The 20,085-nt window shown below is 34.1% G+C and overlaps 1 protein-coding gene across 1 annotated transcript in view; it reads right to left on the bottom strand.

Annotated features, from left to right (window-relative positions):
* Ppp1r3a (protein phosphatase 1 regulatory subunit 3A) overlaps window positions 1-19,736 on the bottom strand; it is a 42,910-nt gene extending 23,174 nt beyond the window's left edge. Inside the window, exon 1 of the mRNA XM_003475131.3 lies at window positions 18,871-19,736. Coding sequence (XP_003475179.2) covers window positions 18,871-19,712 — 842 coding nt within the window. The 5' untranslated portion in view covers window positions 19,713-19,736. The remainder of the gene's footprint in view (window positions 1-18,870) is intronic.
* Between the last annotated feature and the right edge of the window lie 349 nt (window positions 19,737-20,085).

The raw sequence follows: 20,085 nt of genomic DNA, 5'->3' as shown, positions 1-20,085 counted from the left end.
CTCAGTGCTTTGCCATGGCGAGCAGTCAATAAACATCAACTCTGGGAATGTGGTGGTAATCTAAAGTATTAAGAACCAAGATTTCCTATTTAAATAATGAAAAATGCTACAGATTGAAAGTTGTTGAGTCTTGAGCTATTATATGATGAAAAACATGACCTGCAAGAAAATTAACCAAAGGACCTCTGAAAGGTAAAGTATTCATTTGTTTTTTGAAGCTTATGCATTATGTCATACTACAAAGAATATGTTACAGTACGGGTTTCCATCCTGTGAATTTATCTACTGTTTATATTCACTCTCTTGCTACTTCAATAACCTAGCCTAATCAAAACACAATACAATCCTTTATTGTTATTACTGTTCAAAATTTGAGAAAAATAGACAGTTCTTAATTTGTAAACTCCATAAACTCATGCAAGAAGTCTCTACAAAAGTTGATATCATTGTAAAGAATTCATAGGCTTATACAAAATTATTAATATAATCATTAAATTAACTATTAGACTTCACTATCTTGAGGAGATTATACATAGATTTTATTGGATTAAAAGTCTTTAAAAGGAGGCAATATTACTTTTAGATAAGATTGATAGCTATATCACAAATAGCTAATGTTAATTTCTAATGTCAATGTAATTTCTAATGTCAATGTCAATGCAATTAAATGCCAGAAACAAGCGACACTTATTTGTCCTATGTTCTAAATGTGGGCAAGTATAAGCAGGTGCACAAAACAATGTGGCTAAACATGTGAGGTTAAGTAAAGTTTCAACTGATTTTGGAAGCTTACAGCACAGGTGGTGTAAGCTCTTCAGCCTACCACGAGAGCCAGTGGAGGTCAGAAGTGGCTCCTAAACAGCATGATGGATTCACCCAGTGAAGACTTTTGGGTCCATGAATAAACAGAGCAAAGTTCATTAACAGAAATTCCAAGACAGTGAACAAGACAAGAAAAGGAAGACTACGGTTGGGAACTGGTATACAACAAATACGGTGCTTAAGGAAAGATAATTTGGAAACGTGAACAGTAGGGAAGGCAGGGAGCAGGTGACTGAAGATGTTGGGCCACATAGAGACTGGTAAACGTGAAATGAGAAATGCCAGGTTCTGCTTAGGTGTAAAGATGAAGACTTTAGCTACACTTTTAACAATCAACTCCGAACACTGTGAAGAACATTGCTTCAATTAGGTTTAAAATGGCTCAGTCTTCCAGCTGCACATGCTTCTAACTCCAGAGTAGTGTTCGATAAAATCAACATGTATTTGTTCAACAGAGATTTAATATGTGCTAGTTATTAGGCTAGAAATTAAACCTGTACAATTGGCTTAAATTTCACACATTGTGCCTTCTTGAAGTTTACAATCTAAAGAAAAAGAAACAAAAATAAGTTCTTTAAAATCACAATTGTATGTTTCAGAGTTAGGATAACATGGATTCCTAAATGTAATCTACACTCATAAAATGGAAGCAGCTATGGAAAACTTCCTAGAAAAATAAATATTTTATCTGAAACCCTAAAGCTTTATATGATTACTCAAGGATAGTATGAGAGTATTCTGGGTAAATAGAACACCATGAGGCATAGTGGTAGGATAGATTTTGTCTGCCTCCTCGTCCCAGATTAAAAGACTTAAGCAAATAATAATGTAGTTTCTAACAGCTCAAGGACACATACTTCGGATGAACCTGTCTCCCCTCACTCCTTCCAGTACTGCTTAAAAGAGAACAAGGCTCCTCAAAGAATTCACAGCTTGTCCTGGCTGAAATCTGAAGATCAGTCCCTGACCACTGTGTCTTAGAGCACTGACTAACATTGTCAGCTCTTTTACTGTCCTTCCGAGATTTATGTGTATGCCCTATGATTCAGGTGGGTCCCTCTCAAGGACCTGAAAGTCATTTCTTTAAAATATAGTCATCCAGTCTCCCAGTCTGTGGAGGAAAGAATCCTAGCTCTGATAATTGCCAACTGACACAGCCTAATTGACACTTTTGCAGACAGCCCTTTGTAATCATTCATTTTCTTGACTCAACATCCTCTGCTCTCTACCTTCATCTTTGTCAATCTGTGTTGAAAATGTCCAGTCACCTGTGCACAAATCTAAGTCAAATTCAGTGTCCCCGAGACTTTCTTCTTTATTGCAATTCTGTATTACTGTTTAAAATGCATTCTTACTAAATTAGTGTTTTGAAGAAAGAAAATTACTCTTTAGAATTTGACTTCGTTTTAAATGGAAATTAATTCTATCATCATGTGAAGTGTTCCCTTTTCCTCAAGAAGTGTGTCCTCTACTCCGAGTGGCCACAGAGGCAAAATATCTTTAATAAATCCTTATACAATATATCCTTTGACTCTCAGATTCTCAGTCCTTTATGTTGCTGTTAATGCCTGAAAATCTTTCAGGTCACATTTTTAAAAATAGCATTCCATTTAGATTTACTAATTTTTCATTCATTTTGGTAGATACTGCAACTGATGTTCAATATTTTTAAAGTTATAAATCAAAACACTTCTGTTTATGTTCCTTGTTTACTTCAATCATTCTCAACCCTTGAACACATCAGAATCATTTGTAAAGTTTTAAAAAGCATGTCACTGGACCTTGCCATAGACCCATTGTATTTGCGATACACGTGAGTGCCTGTATTTCCATGAAGCCAAGTTTGAGAAGCACTGGTTTGCCCTACTATACTACTGTGGCCTCTATGATGTGATAGAATGATTGAAAACTAGAAAATATTCTGCTACTAAGATTTTGTTACGGATAGTTGTAGAAGAGAGAGAAATATATAAATACAGAAACATTGATATAAATTGTATATAATAAGGAATTTGCATTTCTGCAACTGTAGCTCTATAAAAGTATTAATTTTTCTTCATCATGAGAATTTTATACCTATACATATTCAAATTTAAATTTGCTTTTTAATAAAACTGTAAGGAAACCTAGATATTGCTTTAGGTTAAAGGTATTCATTGTATCTATGCTAACAATTATTGCTTACAATAAAAGTGACATGAAGATTTGGATCTAGACTAACAAAATGTTTTCCAGCATGATACTAAGTGGCAGGTTGCCCAAATTATTACTATAAGTGCAAGTGCCATAAAATGTATTGCCAACGACATGAGTAAGCTAGATTCCACAAATTAAACAATTAGGATCTTGCAGTAAAAATAATAAATATGAGTTGACAGTTGTTGAAAAATGCATAATATACAACATAGTGGTTCAAGAGCAAATTCAGTAAGCATAGTGTTGATGACTTGGATTTTATCATATATGAAAGTATTTTTCATATAAAGTATCATAACCACTGATATTCTGATTTTTTTTCTCCACAATTTTGTATGTAAACAAAGGCACTTGCAGAATTATGCTTACTATCTTACAGAATCATCACATTTCAATAGGTAGCTTGATGTATTTTTACATAATGCTGATTTTATGGAAAATATTTTCATCTTACAAGTACCAATTTACCTAAACATATCCAATATGCGTAGTACATTGTAGTTAAAATAACTAAGACATGTTGAAAATAAAACAATGATAGTTACAAGGATTTAGTGCTTTTTGAAGATAATTCTAATGTAGAATTTCTTCTTTGAAGAGATTAGCTATAGCAACTTCACCATTGCCGAAAGAGTAAAATAAACGGGTTATGCTGTGGAAAAGATGAACCAAAATGATAGCGTCCAGAGTGCAGTCACAAGAAGAGAAAAAAGATCTCAAAAGAGTTAGGGGTGAATGACAAGCCACTAAATGCATCTTTATCTACGCCTTTCCTATACTCCCCCTTACTCTCAGAAAACATTTAGGCAGGAAATATCCAAGTTGGAAATAAGTCCAAGAATCTATAGGAGACCCACTAACAGAATATATTTCCACTAGTTTAGGAATATAGCGTGAAGTGTGTATCCCAAATTTATTTATCCCTAAGGAAAGAAAACTGGATGGGCTCAAATAGGAATGTTGCAAAGAAAATTATGTAATTAAGGTCAAGTTTTACTTTTACTTTCTCCTTTGAACTATTCTTAATATTAAAAAAATTGATTTACTAAACTAAACTAAATCACCATGCCACAGATATCTACAATAGAACTATCTTCCCATCTGGGCAAACTGGACCAGTTAGCTGTGAGTGCGGGGTGGTAGATCACCACGGAAAGACCGTGGGTCACAGTGACAAAACCACACTAGTTGAGTTCACTCAAAACCCACACGGTCCCTGGAAACCTCAAAAAATGTACAGATCTTCTTACGTCTCCCCTTACACTTGTAACAGTGGAGTTAATAATGCCAGCCTGAGCTACCTCACAGGATTGTGGAAATGAATAAATGAAATTATGAAGAGGAGGGTTCTTTTTTACTTTAAGAACATACTAAAAGTGATATTTTAAGGCTACATCAGTGATATAATTTCATAGATGCAATTTTACTTGTGAGTTTTAGAGACCAGGAAGAGTGTTGTATACCTTGGTTCCTGATGTTGGTCTCTTTTCCTGCTTCCTTATCTTTCCCGGGACTTTTAACATTGGAATCACGCAAAGATCAGGCCTTTGTCTTCTGTATTCTATGTACTCTACACTCTTGGTTATACTCTCCATTTTTACTTCCAAGCTGACAACTCTGAAATTTACATCTGTATCCCAGAACTTTTTTCCCAAATCCAGAGTTGTTTATGTAAGTACATAGTTCATCTCTCCAATGGAATTCCTGACAGGCAGCTTAAACTGAACAGGTGCATGAGCTCCTGGGCCCATGTGCCCCCCAGCCCCATCTCTATCGTCAGTCTTTCTCATGTCATCTCATGGACCACCCAGCTCAGCAACAGTCCTGGACTAGTTTTTCTCAGATCTCAGCCCAACGGGAAATTCTTTCCATTTTTGCTATCTTACTGCTCTCCTGTGTTCAAAGTTTTGTCATTCCTTCCTGAATTACTGAAACAGTCTCCAAACTGTTCTGCTTTCACTTTCTGCAATGTATTCCCATATTGCACACAGCATTATCCTTTTGAAAATAAGTTATAATCTGTCACTTTTAGAAAGTCTTCACGGACTCCTTTCATTCACCTTCAGAGAATCAGTTAAGGACTTACAGTGAACCATGATGCGATCTATGATTGGCTCTGCAATCTCCTGTCCTCATCTATTTTTTGCCTGCATTCACTGACTCTGCTGTGTCACAATGTCTCCCATCTTACTCCTAAAACACTTCCATTAAGTTTGTCTTCAGAGCCCTTGTGCTGGCTGTTTCCTTAATCATAAAGTTTCTTCACGTGTACATCTTTATAGCTAAATGTCTTCAAGTCTCCTATCAGTTATCACCTTTCAACAGATTACATTCTTCAATTAAGAAAGGAAAGGAAGAATACACATGGATGCAGGCTTCTCTGCATTTATTTTCTCAATGGCACTTACAGACTTCTAACATAATGTATTTATACATTTTTGTTTATTACTACTTTTCTTTCCATTAGAATTTAATACATGATGATATGACTTCAGAGGTTGTCATTTTTCCAAGATATATTCACGGTGCTTAAGATAATACTCAGAACATAATATAAATTTAGTAAATATTTGTTTACTAAATGAAAACCCTTTAATTCATTTCTTCTAAATGGATACAAATCCACAAATCCATCATGCATGTGTACGTGTATGCTACTTCCTATCAATTTGCAGGCTGGAAGTCATGATAAGTGCTTGGCTACTGAATCTCAATGATGTTTTTCTGTAACCCAGATCCATGATTTCTCAACCACAAGGAAGAAACCACAGTAAATAAATTGATGTATCCTTTTAAGAAAATAAAGACTTTCAAGAATTAAGACTGAACTACCAGAACTAATAGTTCTTACTAAATTTAAAATTAACTTTAGACTTTAATAAAATATTTGTATCAAAACTAATTAAACAGTAAATTTACCTTCAGTATGATTATTTTAATATGAGGAATCAACCATAAAATAGGTATGAATTTATCTATATCTAAGTATAATAGGTATCTGTCGCCATAATAGGTATTTTATTATTTATGTTAAAATTTACCTATAACAGAATTCAATCAATGATGAGAAAAGAATGGTATAAATATATCAGCGTATGTAGAGAAACAGCAAATAAAAAGTAGTTATAAATATAGAAAAGATTATTTCATCCATAATGTCATAATTATTGATGATGTTCAATACTGGGAGCAGATTTTCAATGCAGTGAACATCATAGTACATCATTAATGAAAAACATGTTATTGGACATTTACAGTTAACTTTTCCCTTGATAGGTAGCTATCTGAATTACCCATTCATCTCCATTCTATCTTGCATAGTTTTTCTAAAACCATATAGCAGATAAGACTTTGTTCTGGAGCATAGTGGCTAAAATATCTTCAGCCCAGTAAGACCAGTAAATTCTTTTTTAACCATTGTTTTCTATTGTAACCTACATAATTTCATTTCTGGCAATCTGATTGACTCTCAGAACCTATCAACTTTTTTTTTGTTGTTGTTAAAAACTCTGTATTTTACTGGAATCAAAACAGAGCTGAAGATCAGTGGAATAGATTAGAAGATACAACCACAGCTACAAACACACTGAACCACCTTATCTTTGATAAAGGAGCCAAACAGGTTCACTGGAAAAATGACAGTCTCTTTAAAAATGGTGTTGGAAAAACTGGCTCTCCATATGCCAAAAACTAAAACTAGATCCATGCCTATCACCATGTACTAAATTAAAAACTAAATGGATCAAATATGTGAATATTAAAACAGAAACAATAAATCTATTGGAAGACAAATTGGGTAAAAACCTTGAAGATATAGGGGTAGGTAGAGAATTTATGAACAGGAGTCAAACTGCACGGGAAATACTTCCCAGAATCAATAGCTGGGATCACATCTTATTAAAAAGTTTCTGCATGTCAAAAGAAATCTCCAGCATAGTGAAAAGAAAACCCACAAACTGGGAAAAAAATATCTTAGTGAACTCTCCCTCAGACAAAGGACTTCTATCTAAAACATATAAAGAATTAAGAAAGTCAGACCCCCAAAATTCAAAGATCCAATCCAAAAATGGGCATCTGAGATGAATACACACTTCTCAGATGAAGAAATACAAATGGCAAATAAATACATGAAAAAATGTTCATCATCATTAGTCATTAGAGAAATGCAAATTAAAACCACACTGAGATTCCATCTCACTCCTGAAAGAATGGCCAGGATCAAGAAAACCATCAACAACAAATGCTGGAGAGGCTGTGGGGAAAAAGGAACTCTCCTGCACTGTTGGTGGGAGTGTAGACTGATGCAACCATTGTGGAGGTCAGTCTGGAGATTTCTCAAAAAGCTGGGATTGGAAGTCCCATTTGTTCCAGCTATTCCACTTCTAGGCATATTCCTAGAAAAACTGAAAGCATCATACCACAGTGACATATGTGCACCCATGTAAACATTTTGTAATCGCCAGATCTTGGAAACAACCCAAGTGTCCATCAACTGAGGAATGGATAAAAAAAGTTGTGGTAATTTTATACAATGGAGTACTACTCAGCTATAAAGAAGGATCACATTGAAATATTTATAAATAAATGGACGCAGCTTGAGACCATACTCATAAGTGAAATAAATCAAACTCATGTATGAATACTGAATAGTTTCCCTAGTATAAGTGATAAGAATACATAAAAGTATGTGGTAATCAGATTTCCAATCATATTAGTTTGAAGCCATATAATGTTTTCACTCATTAATTGCAATAGTTTTAACCTGGGTTGTTTGATATTATTGTCAGTGATGATATAAACAGCTATTATGAAGAAAACAAGACATCATAATATCTAGTGCTGATTTAATATCATCTTGTTTTGAAGTCCCACCAAATGTTGTTTTTCTGTCTCTATTGGTTTTATCATGTTGTATCTTACTGGATTTTATTATGTGATAGTATAAACAAAAATTTTTATAGGCAAAGAGATAATATAGAAACCCTTGTTTGTTTTCCTTCAGCTGGTTCTAAATACCCTGTAATGCTTTCATCCTCTTGAATGGTTTCACACTGTCTTGATATGTTTGATGCTACAGTATACGACGTTATACTCAAATATTTCAAGGAAAGAGGCACTATGGTAACTACTATTAAGTCGGATTATCTTTTGGTGAAACACTATGTTGCTTAAATTATTCTGCTTTGACCTGTATTGTTATGTTGTTATGTCCTCTTTCATCTCAATCCCCCCATTTTTTAAAGTAATTTATTTATCATTATTATTTTTTAATTAAGGGAAAAATAAAAAATAACAGGATATATCATAGTAACTTTTTGATTTCCTATTAACTTGATTTGAAGCTCTGTATTGCTCCCACCATCTTGTTTTGACTGATTTTACTCTGTTTTGTTCTGTTTGACAGAATCAATTTGAGGGTATAGGCAACTACTTTGAAGGCAGTAAGATTCACTGTGACGCCCATTCTGGTTTGACTATTATCTTCTTTTGAAGTCCTGTAATGTCTCCAATGTTTAGGTTTATTGGTCTTGTTTTGTTCTGTTTTGTTCAATTTTATTATACCTAATGATATGTCAATTCTTTTTAAGGTAGCAAGAGGCAGTATGGTAATCATTGTTGATTACCTTGTATTCTGTTTTTACATCATGTACTATGTCCATCCTTTGTTTTGACTGACTGCTTTGTTATATCACATTTGGTTTTATTCTCTTCAAAAAAAGTAATAAGAACTGTGAGAGTAATAAAAGCCAAAATGTGTGTTATTGTTAAAAAGAGAGGAAAAGAAAGTGCTCTAAAGGATACAACTACAAGTGTGTTTAGGTGTGTAAGATACATGACTATATTATTAAGTTTTTTTGGATCATTGAACACAACTGTTTGCAGTCTCACTGTTTGAATGCCCACTTTGTATGCTTTAATACTGTAACTTGAACAACTATTTCTAAGATGACAATATTTGATCTATTGACTAGTGATTTCTTACTGTTTATTTTTTTGAAATTCTGTATTACTTGTACCCTTATACAGTTTTTTCCTTTAAATAAAATTTTTTTAAAACTCTGTAGTTTTACTCTACATAAATGTTTCTTTGCCCATTCTCTATGTAAAGTTTACTATTTCAAATTACAGTTCAGTTTTTATGTAGTGCTTTCCTTAAGTGAGGTAGCCTGCATTATAATTACGCTCATGCTTTCTACCTTATCTTGTCTTTGAGTCCCTCTGCATCTCATTTGACTTGGCATACACTGCATACATAGCTACCTGCTCTTGTATACAAATATTACCTCCTAACAAAATCCATGCTTGAATATAGGAGATACCTAAAAGAGTTATTTGTATAATAAAGACTGCATAAGTTCCTTATGAATAATTGGTATATAGCTCCATGGTTCAGAGCAGTAGGGAATTTCAGAGCACAACTCATAAACCCAGATTCTTCCTTTCTGTATCTCCTGGACCTGAGTAAATAAATTCCATTTGATCAAATTATTTTGTATTTGAAATCACACTGGTCTTGCTTTTGATATATGAGATTTTACAGAAAATATATTTTTAAACTCATAAAATAAAAATTTCTAAATTGATAAAGAACAAACTTATATATTAATGCAATGAAATACCATAAAACTGAAATTGTCAGTAGAACGTAGTTCATTATGCATGAAGTGAGACTCCCTACCTGCTTTTGTATCCAAGCTATGGTAAATGTTATAAATCTTCAGATACAAAATTAGAAGACTGATATATTAGTAAAAACTTCCTTTCAAAATAGCCCCAGTGGAGCAGGAGGTATATCTCAGTGGCACAGTGCCTGCCTGCCTGGCAAGTGCAAGGTCCTAAGTTCAATTCTCAGTACTAAAATTTTAAAAAAAAAAGGAAAGGAAAGGCAAGGGAAGGGCAGGGCAGGGAAGGGAAGGGAAGGGCAGGGCAGGGCAGGGCAGGGAAGGGAAGGGAAGGGAAGGGAAGGGAAGGGAAGGGAAGGGAAGGGAAGGGAAGGGAAGGGAAGGGAGCAGAAGGGAACGGAAGGGAACGGAAGGGAAGGAAAGGAAAGGGAAGGGAAGGGAACGGAAGGGAAGAAAGTAGCCCTAGTACTGACTGGAGTGCTTTACAATAAAATTACTTTTGGACTTTCACAAAGGACTAAAACTATATAATGAAATATAAAACTTATAAATAATAAAGCCCATTGTGAAAAGCTGAAAAATACATAGTTCCTGTATGTAAAGTGCTAGAAATGGCACCACTGGAAACATCAGGACCACACTGATTCATCAAGAGTACATGGTGCGGCACAGGTGCACTTCCTTCCAGACACAAAAATATCAGACTAGAGGCCCAGGCTCCAACTAAATGTGAATGTGTTTGCCTATAAATAAAGCACACCCAGTAATAATGGCAAACAGCAACACTTTCATTTGAGGAAAGTGAATTTATAAATAAATGTCTTGAGTGTTCATGTAACTGCCATTGTCTACAAAATTGACTCTGCTGATCAAACTTAGCTTTGAGTGAAACATTATTAATAGAGAAAATATTAAATAATTGGCCAAATATAGAACTTTCGAGGTAAGATTGAAAAAGTAAACTGAGTGATCTTCTAAAGTCCTTGTAACTTTCTAATTTTGTAAAATTCTGTTCCTCTTCTACGGCTTCCGTAGGATGGATATACCTTAATAATAACACCTCTGCCACTCAGCTACAGGTGCAGGGTTAGAAGCCAGCCTGCTGTTAGCCCATTGGCTGCCCCTGCCCATCTAGCCCGCCAGTGTAAAGTCCCTTTAATGCTGACATCATTCACCCCTGACGAGAATCCAGCCTGTAATGGGCACTTCTCTGACTTTTGCACTAAAACATTACAAACTAGTTTACAAGTTTAATAGCTTAATGCTCAGGGGAAACATCTAAAGTTACTGAGATTATTTACATGGAAAATAGAAATCAGTGACAGAAACCTGCTTAATTTTAAAGCATAAAGACAAGGCTTCCAGCATTTAATTCAACTTCAAATCACATTATATAAATGACTAAATTAACGATAGAATAATATGAATGGCTACATTAATGTCACAGGATTTCTTTACAGAACAGGTTACTGAAAAATGCACTCCTCAGGAGAGACGATTAAGAAGAGACTGCATCGCCCTTTTACTTGGATGTTTTTCAAAATAATTTCATGTGAAATAAAAGATAAAATTAGCTTATCCCTTGTACACTATGATTCAGTGAAAATCATTCAGAAATCAAGTGGGCTAGAGATGTATATCACATGCCTACCATGCGCAAGGCCCTGGGTTTGATCACAAGTATGACAAAAAAATTTAAAAGACATCAGTTGCTTTATTAAGGTAAGAGGCAATGGTTTTAGCTTTATTTACACGAGATATTTTTGTGCACCTACTTAAAAATACATGAGAATAATGTAATCTTTCTAGCACTACACTTGAATGCAATTATTTTTTATGGTAAATTCTTTGAAACCTTTAATTGTATCAATAAAAAATTATAAACCTTTGTGTCTAAATGTAGATATTAATAAGATACATTTCATATGTAATTTAGGAAGCTGCAATTTAAAAAAGAATTCCATGTGACTTGAAAATGGATTTTAAAAATCCAAACTACTTTTAAAGAATAAAATTTAACTTGTGGATTTGTTCGTTTTTTCTTGTAATGTAGAGTCAATAAATTAGAATTGAAATTTGGATTAATTCTGTATAACAAATCATTTCTTCAGTGCTATTCTGATGTTATAGGTGGATGAGGATAAGTATTTTTGTAATTAGAATAAGTATCTTTCACTATTCAATATTATTTATAAATATCAATTTTGAAGGGTAATTCATTTGATCACTCTTACTATTGTGAACTAAAAAATAGATAAATTAAATTGAGATTCACTATTTCACAGATAAGTTAAATTGAGATCCACTACTCCACAATCACTGCCTTACAGTACTAGAATTTCAAACATAGTTTAAACAACACTGATGGGTAATACAGATGATTATTTTCAGAGTAACAAAAGGAGAAAGGGTATTAGAATTTTCTAACATAGTTGTGTTTAATATACAACCAGTTTTTATTACCAAACAGTATAACAGTTCAATTTAGTAATTGATTCCTATTTTAAATATAATACGTAAACAGAATCTCATAATTCATTCAAAACAAGTTACCCAATGGATAACCACATACTAGCCCCTAGTATGGCTATCAGATCCAGCAGAACAAAATTCTCAAGATTTGAAAGAATATCTCAAGGAGTTTTATTTACCCTTCACACTGTGGTGGGTACAGAAAGTATTTTGTTTTTCTCCTTTTTTTTTACAGGCACCGCGGATCAAACTCATGAACATGCGCTTGCAAGGCAGGCACTTATGCCGCTGAGCTAAATCCCCAGCCCACAAAGAGTACTTTTAAACAGAGGGAAGATCAAAACAAAATGGTATATAATATATTTTCTTAAAGGAAAAGAATTATATCAAATTAGAGTTGATCTTCCATTCATGAGCATAAAGGATTATATGGTGAATTGTGTGAAGCCACTTCAGTTATTTGATCAAAAAGATAACACCTTTTAAAAATTATCTTAAGAGAAAAACATGTTGTAGCTCATTTTAAAAATAAAGCTATTCTCCAACTTACAAACAGGTAATGTTCTAAAGTTTTCTGTAACAAAGAATAGCTAGAATATGAATCATTTTCCCACAGAAGTACAAATATGAGTGCTCCTGACTAGTGCCTAAGAGTTTATTGAGTATGACTAACTTTGGAGTTATTTATACTATTAGCTTAGGTCCCGGCAGCAGGGATAATGAGGGAAAAAAGCATTTCTCCATTAATCCTTAGTATAGAACTATCCGTATGTAATATGGTAAAACATGGAACTTACCACTATTGCCACTGTAATACTGGTTGGAGCAGCTAAGAAAGTTCAAGAATTGGAATAGATGTACATACACATTAGCTGCTATGTATCTATGTATCACAACTCTACCAAATAGAAATTATAATCTCTATTTACATCTAAATAAAACAGATACAGAATAAAATTTATCCAAGTTTAAATAATTGTTAGAGCCCGTATTTGCCTTATTTTAAAAGTCTTGCTGTTCTCATTATGCTTCATTGGTTTTGGAATCTGCCATTCCCAATACATAGACATGTTCCAGACCCCCTGAGTCCTTGTACGTCTTTGGAGTCCTGTACCACATTTATGAACTCAAATCTGCCTTGTACACTGCAGTAATCTCTGCTCTAAAGTTATCCATTTCCTTTGTCTCAACCCAATCTCAACGTTCTTTTGTGCAACTGATCTCAGCAGTTATAGGATAAAGATTGTCTTGGAAGTTCTAGAGGTGACTATTTAAAGGAGGGAGAGAGAGAGAGAGAGAGAGAGAGAGAGAGAGAGAGAGAGAGAGAGAGTTATGAAGTAAAGTGTCAGAGTGCAGAATATCTTTTAAGTCTAAAACGACAGTGGGTAATAATACCATCATAATATGTTCCTCAGTTCCCTCCACTTTAGTCTCCTTGTATTATTTTTGTTGGGAGTTGGGGTAAAAACTTGAAACAGAGACAAGAGTCACAACTAATAGAATTAGAACAAAATGGAAAATCACACTGTCTCACTTCAAAATTGTTCCATCTTTTTTTTTGGCCTGGAGAACTTTTGGCTTCAACATTTTGGGTCCTCCTCTACTGTAAAAATTCAGGTGAGGCATTCTTAGTGGCTGCTGTGAATTGGAGGTTGAAAGAATCTCTTTGTTCCTGTTCTTTCAGAAAAATTTCCTACTAATCTAACAATACTCTAGGCTGACCAGGGTGTGGATTTGCATAAAACCAAAAAGTCACATGGCTCCAATAGATCTCCGAGGAAATTGCAAGGTAGTTGGCTTCTTGCTGTCAACCACCTGGCATCTTCCAACACCCTCTGATGGGCCTGTGCAGCTGTGTTTTATGTTTCCATGTGGACTTGCCAGAAGCCCCTCCCCTTCAACAGACCCCGCTCCCACAATTAGTGCGGACTCAACACGAGTTAGTTATGGAATACATTAGGTCCCAAAAGCCTCACAGAGCTAATTATACTTTTCTCCAGTATTTCCAGGTCTCCAGATTATGCTTTTAGTGTAAATTAAGGAAGTCTTACAATTCTATGGCTTTGACTGCAACAGGCACCATGGCCATACCTTATGGCCCAATTTCCAATGTTTTTCTTGGCCCCATTGTAATAATTTTCTGAAATAAAAGACATTCTTAAGATTGCACTTCAGACAGGGTTTCTTACTTCCCTATTCCTGAATTGCCTGGCTCTATTCCTCAAACATAAGAAATAGTGGACTAATTCATTGTTTGCTTGGCACTAAAGTTATTTAGGACTTTATTTGCATTTACTTGGCCAAATTATAAATACCTTCCAACAGTAATATCATCTTGTTTCTTCACCTACAATAATAAATTTGTTTCACTTAATAAAATAAGAAATGAGGTAAAGTCAACCAGTGTGACTACTGAGAACATACATTTGGCAGGCGGTGAGAAGGCCACTCCTCTAGCCATATCCAGTGTCAATTATAGATTACACATTCTAGAAAAACTGAAATTTAAATAGTGCTTATGTTGAGTTTTTAAATCTTTGGCTTCCATTTACAACCAGGGAATCTGGTGGACTCTGGTTTCTCCTATTCTCCTGTTTCCTCTTGGGTCTACTCCTTGTCTTAGACTCATGTCTTCAAGCCTTTTCTCAGTTGGTTACTGCTAACTGGTGCACAGATCCATAATACATATTTGCTGAATTTGTTTTGGAATTCAAACCGGGAAATTTATCATATCTGGAGAAATAATACAAATCCAAGTATCAGGAAATTAGCTGAAAAAGATTTGATTGTGGTAATCATAATTACCAAGGTAGCTTAACATGATTGCTTCATAGTTGCCCAACTGACTAGTGGAAGCTTTAATGGTAGAATCTCATTTTCAGTTAGTTTAATCAATGTGACATCAAGCATCAAGATCTGCATTTGACAAGTCAATAAACTGATGCTTTGAGAAGTGAGGTAATACATCCACAATCACAGAGCTACCCCAGTGAAATATATGCCTACTAACTATTGGCTGCGGATATATTTCACTGGGATTAATATGCATGTGTACACAAAACCAGTATCAATGCCTTTATATCCCTTGTACTTTCATTATTCATAATTCAGGTACTAAGTATGAGAATTTTAATAGTCTCTAAGTTCTCTTCAAGCTTTAAAGATGCTCCAGATATAAGTGACACATATCTTAAGATAATTTGGGGCTAACTTTTATTGTTGACTTTGAAACCCTAGAAAAGGGAAAGGAATAACTTTCCAAAACTAAGAATTTGAGAGCTTTGAAAATGAAAGGAGAGGGACTTAGGTACAGCTTGAATCTTACTAAAGTGTTTTAGATCTCTAAAAGTAAAATTAACACTGTGTTTTTTTTTCTTTTTACAGCTAATATTTATCTGCCTAAGACTATATGCTCATGGAAATCTCAAACAATCCCTATTAGCCAAAGCAATATTACTCTAAATTCATAAATGACAAGACCAAGCTTAACTCGCTCAGATTCACATAGCTACAATATAGTAAATCTCCAAACTAGGATATAGTCAACTCTGAAACCTATCGTTTTATGGGTATCACTGAATGCTGTTTATTCAGCTTTCACTGAATTCAGTTTTTAGATTGTTTATCTCTATACATTTAATTCTATTTATATTAGTGTCATTTTTGTTACTGATTATTAAAGCAAGCCCATGGGAGGTGGATCTGAAATCTGCTTAGGTTGTTTGCTAGCTCATATCTCAGTGTTGCATATGTGGTGACACTTAACGAGTATCTCATGATGCATGCCTTATGAGTGCAATTAAATATCTTTGGATCATTCTCAGTCACATGCTTATGAATTAAAAACTCTGTTTTCCTCTCCTGCTAGATATTTCTTTCTACTCAAAGTGCACAGATTAACAGACATCAAAAGAAAATAGACAAACCACATCAATACACAGATTTGAAAACTCTGACCTGAGAATAATCTCCATAGAGAAAACAATGTCTGGGTGAGTGATTGACATAATAAAGATCCTTCCTTCCCGAATGTGTTCCCATAGTTCATTCCATACTTATTAGAAGGGATTATTGACACTTCCAGAAAATACAATCTCAGAAACCCTGATAGCAAATTAACTTTGGTATTAAGACTAATTGATGTTAGATACTATTCTGTGCACTTGGACAGCCTAATTTTCATTTTTACTCTCAGATACTTTGGACACTATTGTTAATCTAACATGCATATATCAAACAAAACTTCACATATATTTCTCTTTTGTTTTTAAGGAAAACACAAGAAGGAAATAACATACAAATTAAGCTACATAGGAAGTGTGGAAATGCTTGGAAAAAATATTTTAAATCTTGCAACTATTTGGAGGGGTTAGGATATTTTCAAAGCCATAATTTTTTATCAAATAAGCATTAACTCATTTTTTATTTTACCCAACTATACATTTTGTGAAACAGTATTAACAGGGTGTGCTATTTTTCTCAAACCAAATTCTTCCCAATGAAATCCAACTGCAATATTCATTTAGAAATTTGATAATATTCTCTTGTGTGGGTTTTAGGAATATTTGAAACCCCATTGCATATAAATTATATCATGGAAAAGCTGTATAAATATTCTATTATGGCACATGGTGTTCTAAGGATCTGTCAGGATTTCCTTTATACACTCCATTTTGAGTGGTATATAAATCAGATGTAAAAATTCATGTTGGACTGAAACCCAGCACAAAGAGCCTCCTCCAGAGGCAAATGCTTTTTTCAAAATGTGGTTTGAATTATGTTGGTCATTTTTAAGTTATAGAGGTGCAGAAAATGTATTTGTGGTTTTGAAGGAGAGAGATTTTTTCCATTTTTATAACTCATTAGGAAACTTTACAGGCCTTTAGACCATTTTGTGGTTTAGTTCTTCTCAGGTTTTTTTTTCCCCAAAGCAATATTAAAACTTGAATGGTGTCCGCTATGAATCCAGTGATTACTGTTCTGAATATAAATGTGTGTGTGTATATATATATATATATATATATATATATATATATATAACCAGGAGACATTCTAAAAAATGATGTGGGTAGGAGATTGGGCCTATATGCTTGCCTATTCTTTGTCTTTGGTATTAGGTCAAATTTGGTTTAACAAAATAATCCTCCTCCTACCAATAGTTCAAAATGCATTGCTTTTAATTGTAAAACTTCATAGAAAAATCCATTAAGTTTGAATTCTGCTTCTTTTATGGACTCTTGAAGGCTTTAAATTCTCAAAATGATTTCTCTAATACATAAAGTAAGTTGCAACACTTTAAAAAGGCATTCACTGATTATAATCTCTCTTTTAAAAGTTTTGAATTTGTGTACACTTATATATAAAAATTAGTTTGCTAAATAGCACTGAATTGTTTTGCTGATACAGTTAATGTGCTTCTAAGTAGTTTCATAAAATCTGAAATTATTATTTTAGCACAAATAGAGATATATTATCTTTCTGCTTTACATATGAAAACATTGAGAGGTTAAAAATTTCCCAATCTTGCATTTTAGTTTTTAATTAAATTTGGCTTAAATAATTGCAACCTGTGTACCTTGCTACTAATATGATTCCCTCTTCATTATATTATTTCTGCCGCCAATACTAAAATCTTTGGATTTAGGTACAGTTAGAATGAAACACTCAGAGGATAATCAAGCATTTGCCTGTAGCTAGAGGAGCAATGTAGACTTTTCCTCTCAGTATCCTGTGAGGAGCACAAGGGGTCTCACTGTGCTTGAATGTTTCAGCTACTAATCTAGGGTCATGGAAATTAGCCAGCTCTCTTCTTAGAGATAGCTGAAAGTCACTGGGGTTTCTCTCTCTGTCTCTCTCTGTCTCTGTCTCTGTCTCTCTCTGTCTCTGTCTCTGTCTCTCTCTCTCTCTGTCTCTCTCTCTCTCTCTCTCTCTCTCTCTCTCTCTCTCTCTTTCTCCCTCTCTCTTTCTCCCTCTCTCTCTCTCTCACACACACACACACGCACACACACACAAACACATGCACACACACACATACACACACATCAGAATGTAGGGTTACTAATGAGGGGTCACATCCCAAATGTCTAATCTATGTACTAAATATCTTTATTCTTATTTGGGTCGTTTTTACTGCATTGAATTCACTTTAATAAATCATACTAATTTCTGTTTCATACTGATTCATTGTTACAATACTAAAAGTTTGTCTGTAATGTTTACATCCCTCATATGCTTCCATCTTTCTGTTAGCTTATCATTAGAGCCATTACTCTTATTATTTAACTTAACACAACTCACTCCAAATATCTCTGTATGACTGAAACATTTAGTAAAATATTTGCCGTGACACTTGGAGGAAATTTATAAATTTCTGAGTACTAAATGTATACTGAAATACAGTTTTATGTTAGTAAAAAAGTCTCATTGTATATATCTTTTAAAACTACCAAAAAACATACATTACATGTCAGAAGAGTTTTAACATGTTAAAAATTAACATATCTCATGAAGCAAGTAATACAACATTGCTCTCCCCCATCCATCTATTATATTATAGCAATAATATTCTTCACATGGAAGAAATAATTCCACAGTGCTCTTTTAAAATAACACTAGCATTTTTAAAATTTGACATCTTTGTTTTTACATAGCAAGAAATATATTTTTAATAGAAAGGTTATTTTTTACAACACACAAAGCAAATAGTGACATAAACTTTAAAGACAGTGAATAAGAAGAATGTGTAATATACTCTCACCTTGATTTTACCTTTAAGCAGCCTTTTTTTTGTCTACCAGAAACTTCTTCCTGTGGCTTCTCAGGCTCTGGCTCTTGTTGTTTCTTTTGACAAAGCAATATATAATTTGTGCCATTATTATTTGACCAAAATGTACCAACAGAAGTTTCATATCGTATACAAAACTCAACTTTACTGCCATCTTTTTGATAAGGAGGAACCAATGTAATCTTAAAGGAAAACTGGTCAGTTTCACCATCACATGAATTAGGAACATATTCAGCTAAAATGTCATAATATGTCTGCCAGTCATCTAAGGACATTCTCACATACACTAACTTCTCAAAAGAAACATTCAGAACTCGAATAATACCCTTCATACTCGTCGACCCAGGAGGATATTCAGTGGATTCCAGTATTGCTTTCCGTACATGAAGTTGTTGCATAAGGTCTTCTTTTGAAGAGGGCAAGTCAAATAGTGGAGATAAAATGTATTCTTCAGTGTGAAAAATATCCTTCCTCAATTCAAAATCTGTGGAAACACTTGGTAATTCCCAAGAATCAAATTCTTTAATGGACACGAGATTGAATCCGAAGTTGTCTGCAAATGAAACTCTTCTGGTACCTGAAGTTGGTGTGTCCAGGTACATGTCTTCAGAAGACTCAGAACATCTTCTACTTGGCTGAGGAGAGAAGCCAGGTTTGAAGTTACTTTTAACTTCTTCATCTTCACAAGGAGAATCAGACAAATTAGGAATTTCTAAAAAATTTTCTTTGCTAAACGGACTGGGTACTTCAGCAGGCTCCATTGGGCTCTGTGATATCAAATAAGAAAGAATTGTACAACTAGTAGGGGCTGACATTTGAGATACTGAGGCTTAAAATAAGTGTAGTGTTACAGTTGACATTGCAAAAAGGAGTCAGCTCTATAAATAGGCCCAAAGGCGTGCAAACTATGCTAGCCTGCCTCCAACGGCCTTTAATATGATAGCGTCCACGGTATGCTCGCCAGTATGTTTGATTTAACGCTTGGTTCTTAAAGTTGCATTTGCTGATGATCGAGTTCCAAAGTGATATTTCAAAAATCATTTTTCACTGTTAGAAACTCTAAAAGTGAAGGATAAAACCATTATGTTAATCAGTTGATATGAAAAATAGAGACAGAACATTTTCAAAAGGAAATAAAAGTAGTAAAACAGTACTAAATATATCTCAAATTGAATCAATCTATGGGGC

The sequence above is a fragment of the Cavia porcellus genome, unplaced genomic scaffold (genome assembly GCF_034190915.1).
Source record: "Cavia porcellus strain 051 isolate PalLab524CR breed Dunkin Hartley unplaced genomic scaffold, mCavPor4.1 scaffold_2, whole genome shotgun sequence".
Classification (NCBI taxonomy): domain Eukaryota; kingdom Metazoa; phylum Chordata; class Mammalia; order Rodentia; family Caviidae; genus Cavia; species Cavia porcellus.
This window is presented reverse-complemented; position numbering and strand designations above follow the sequence as displayed.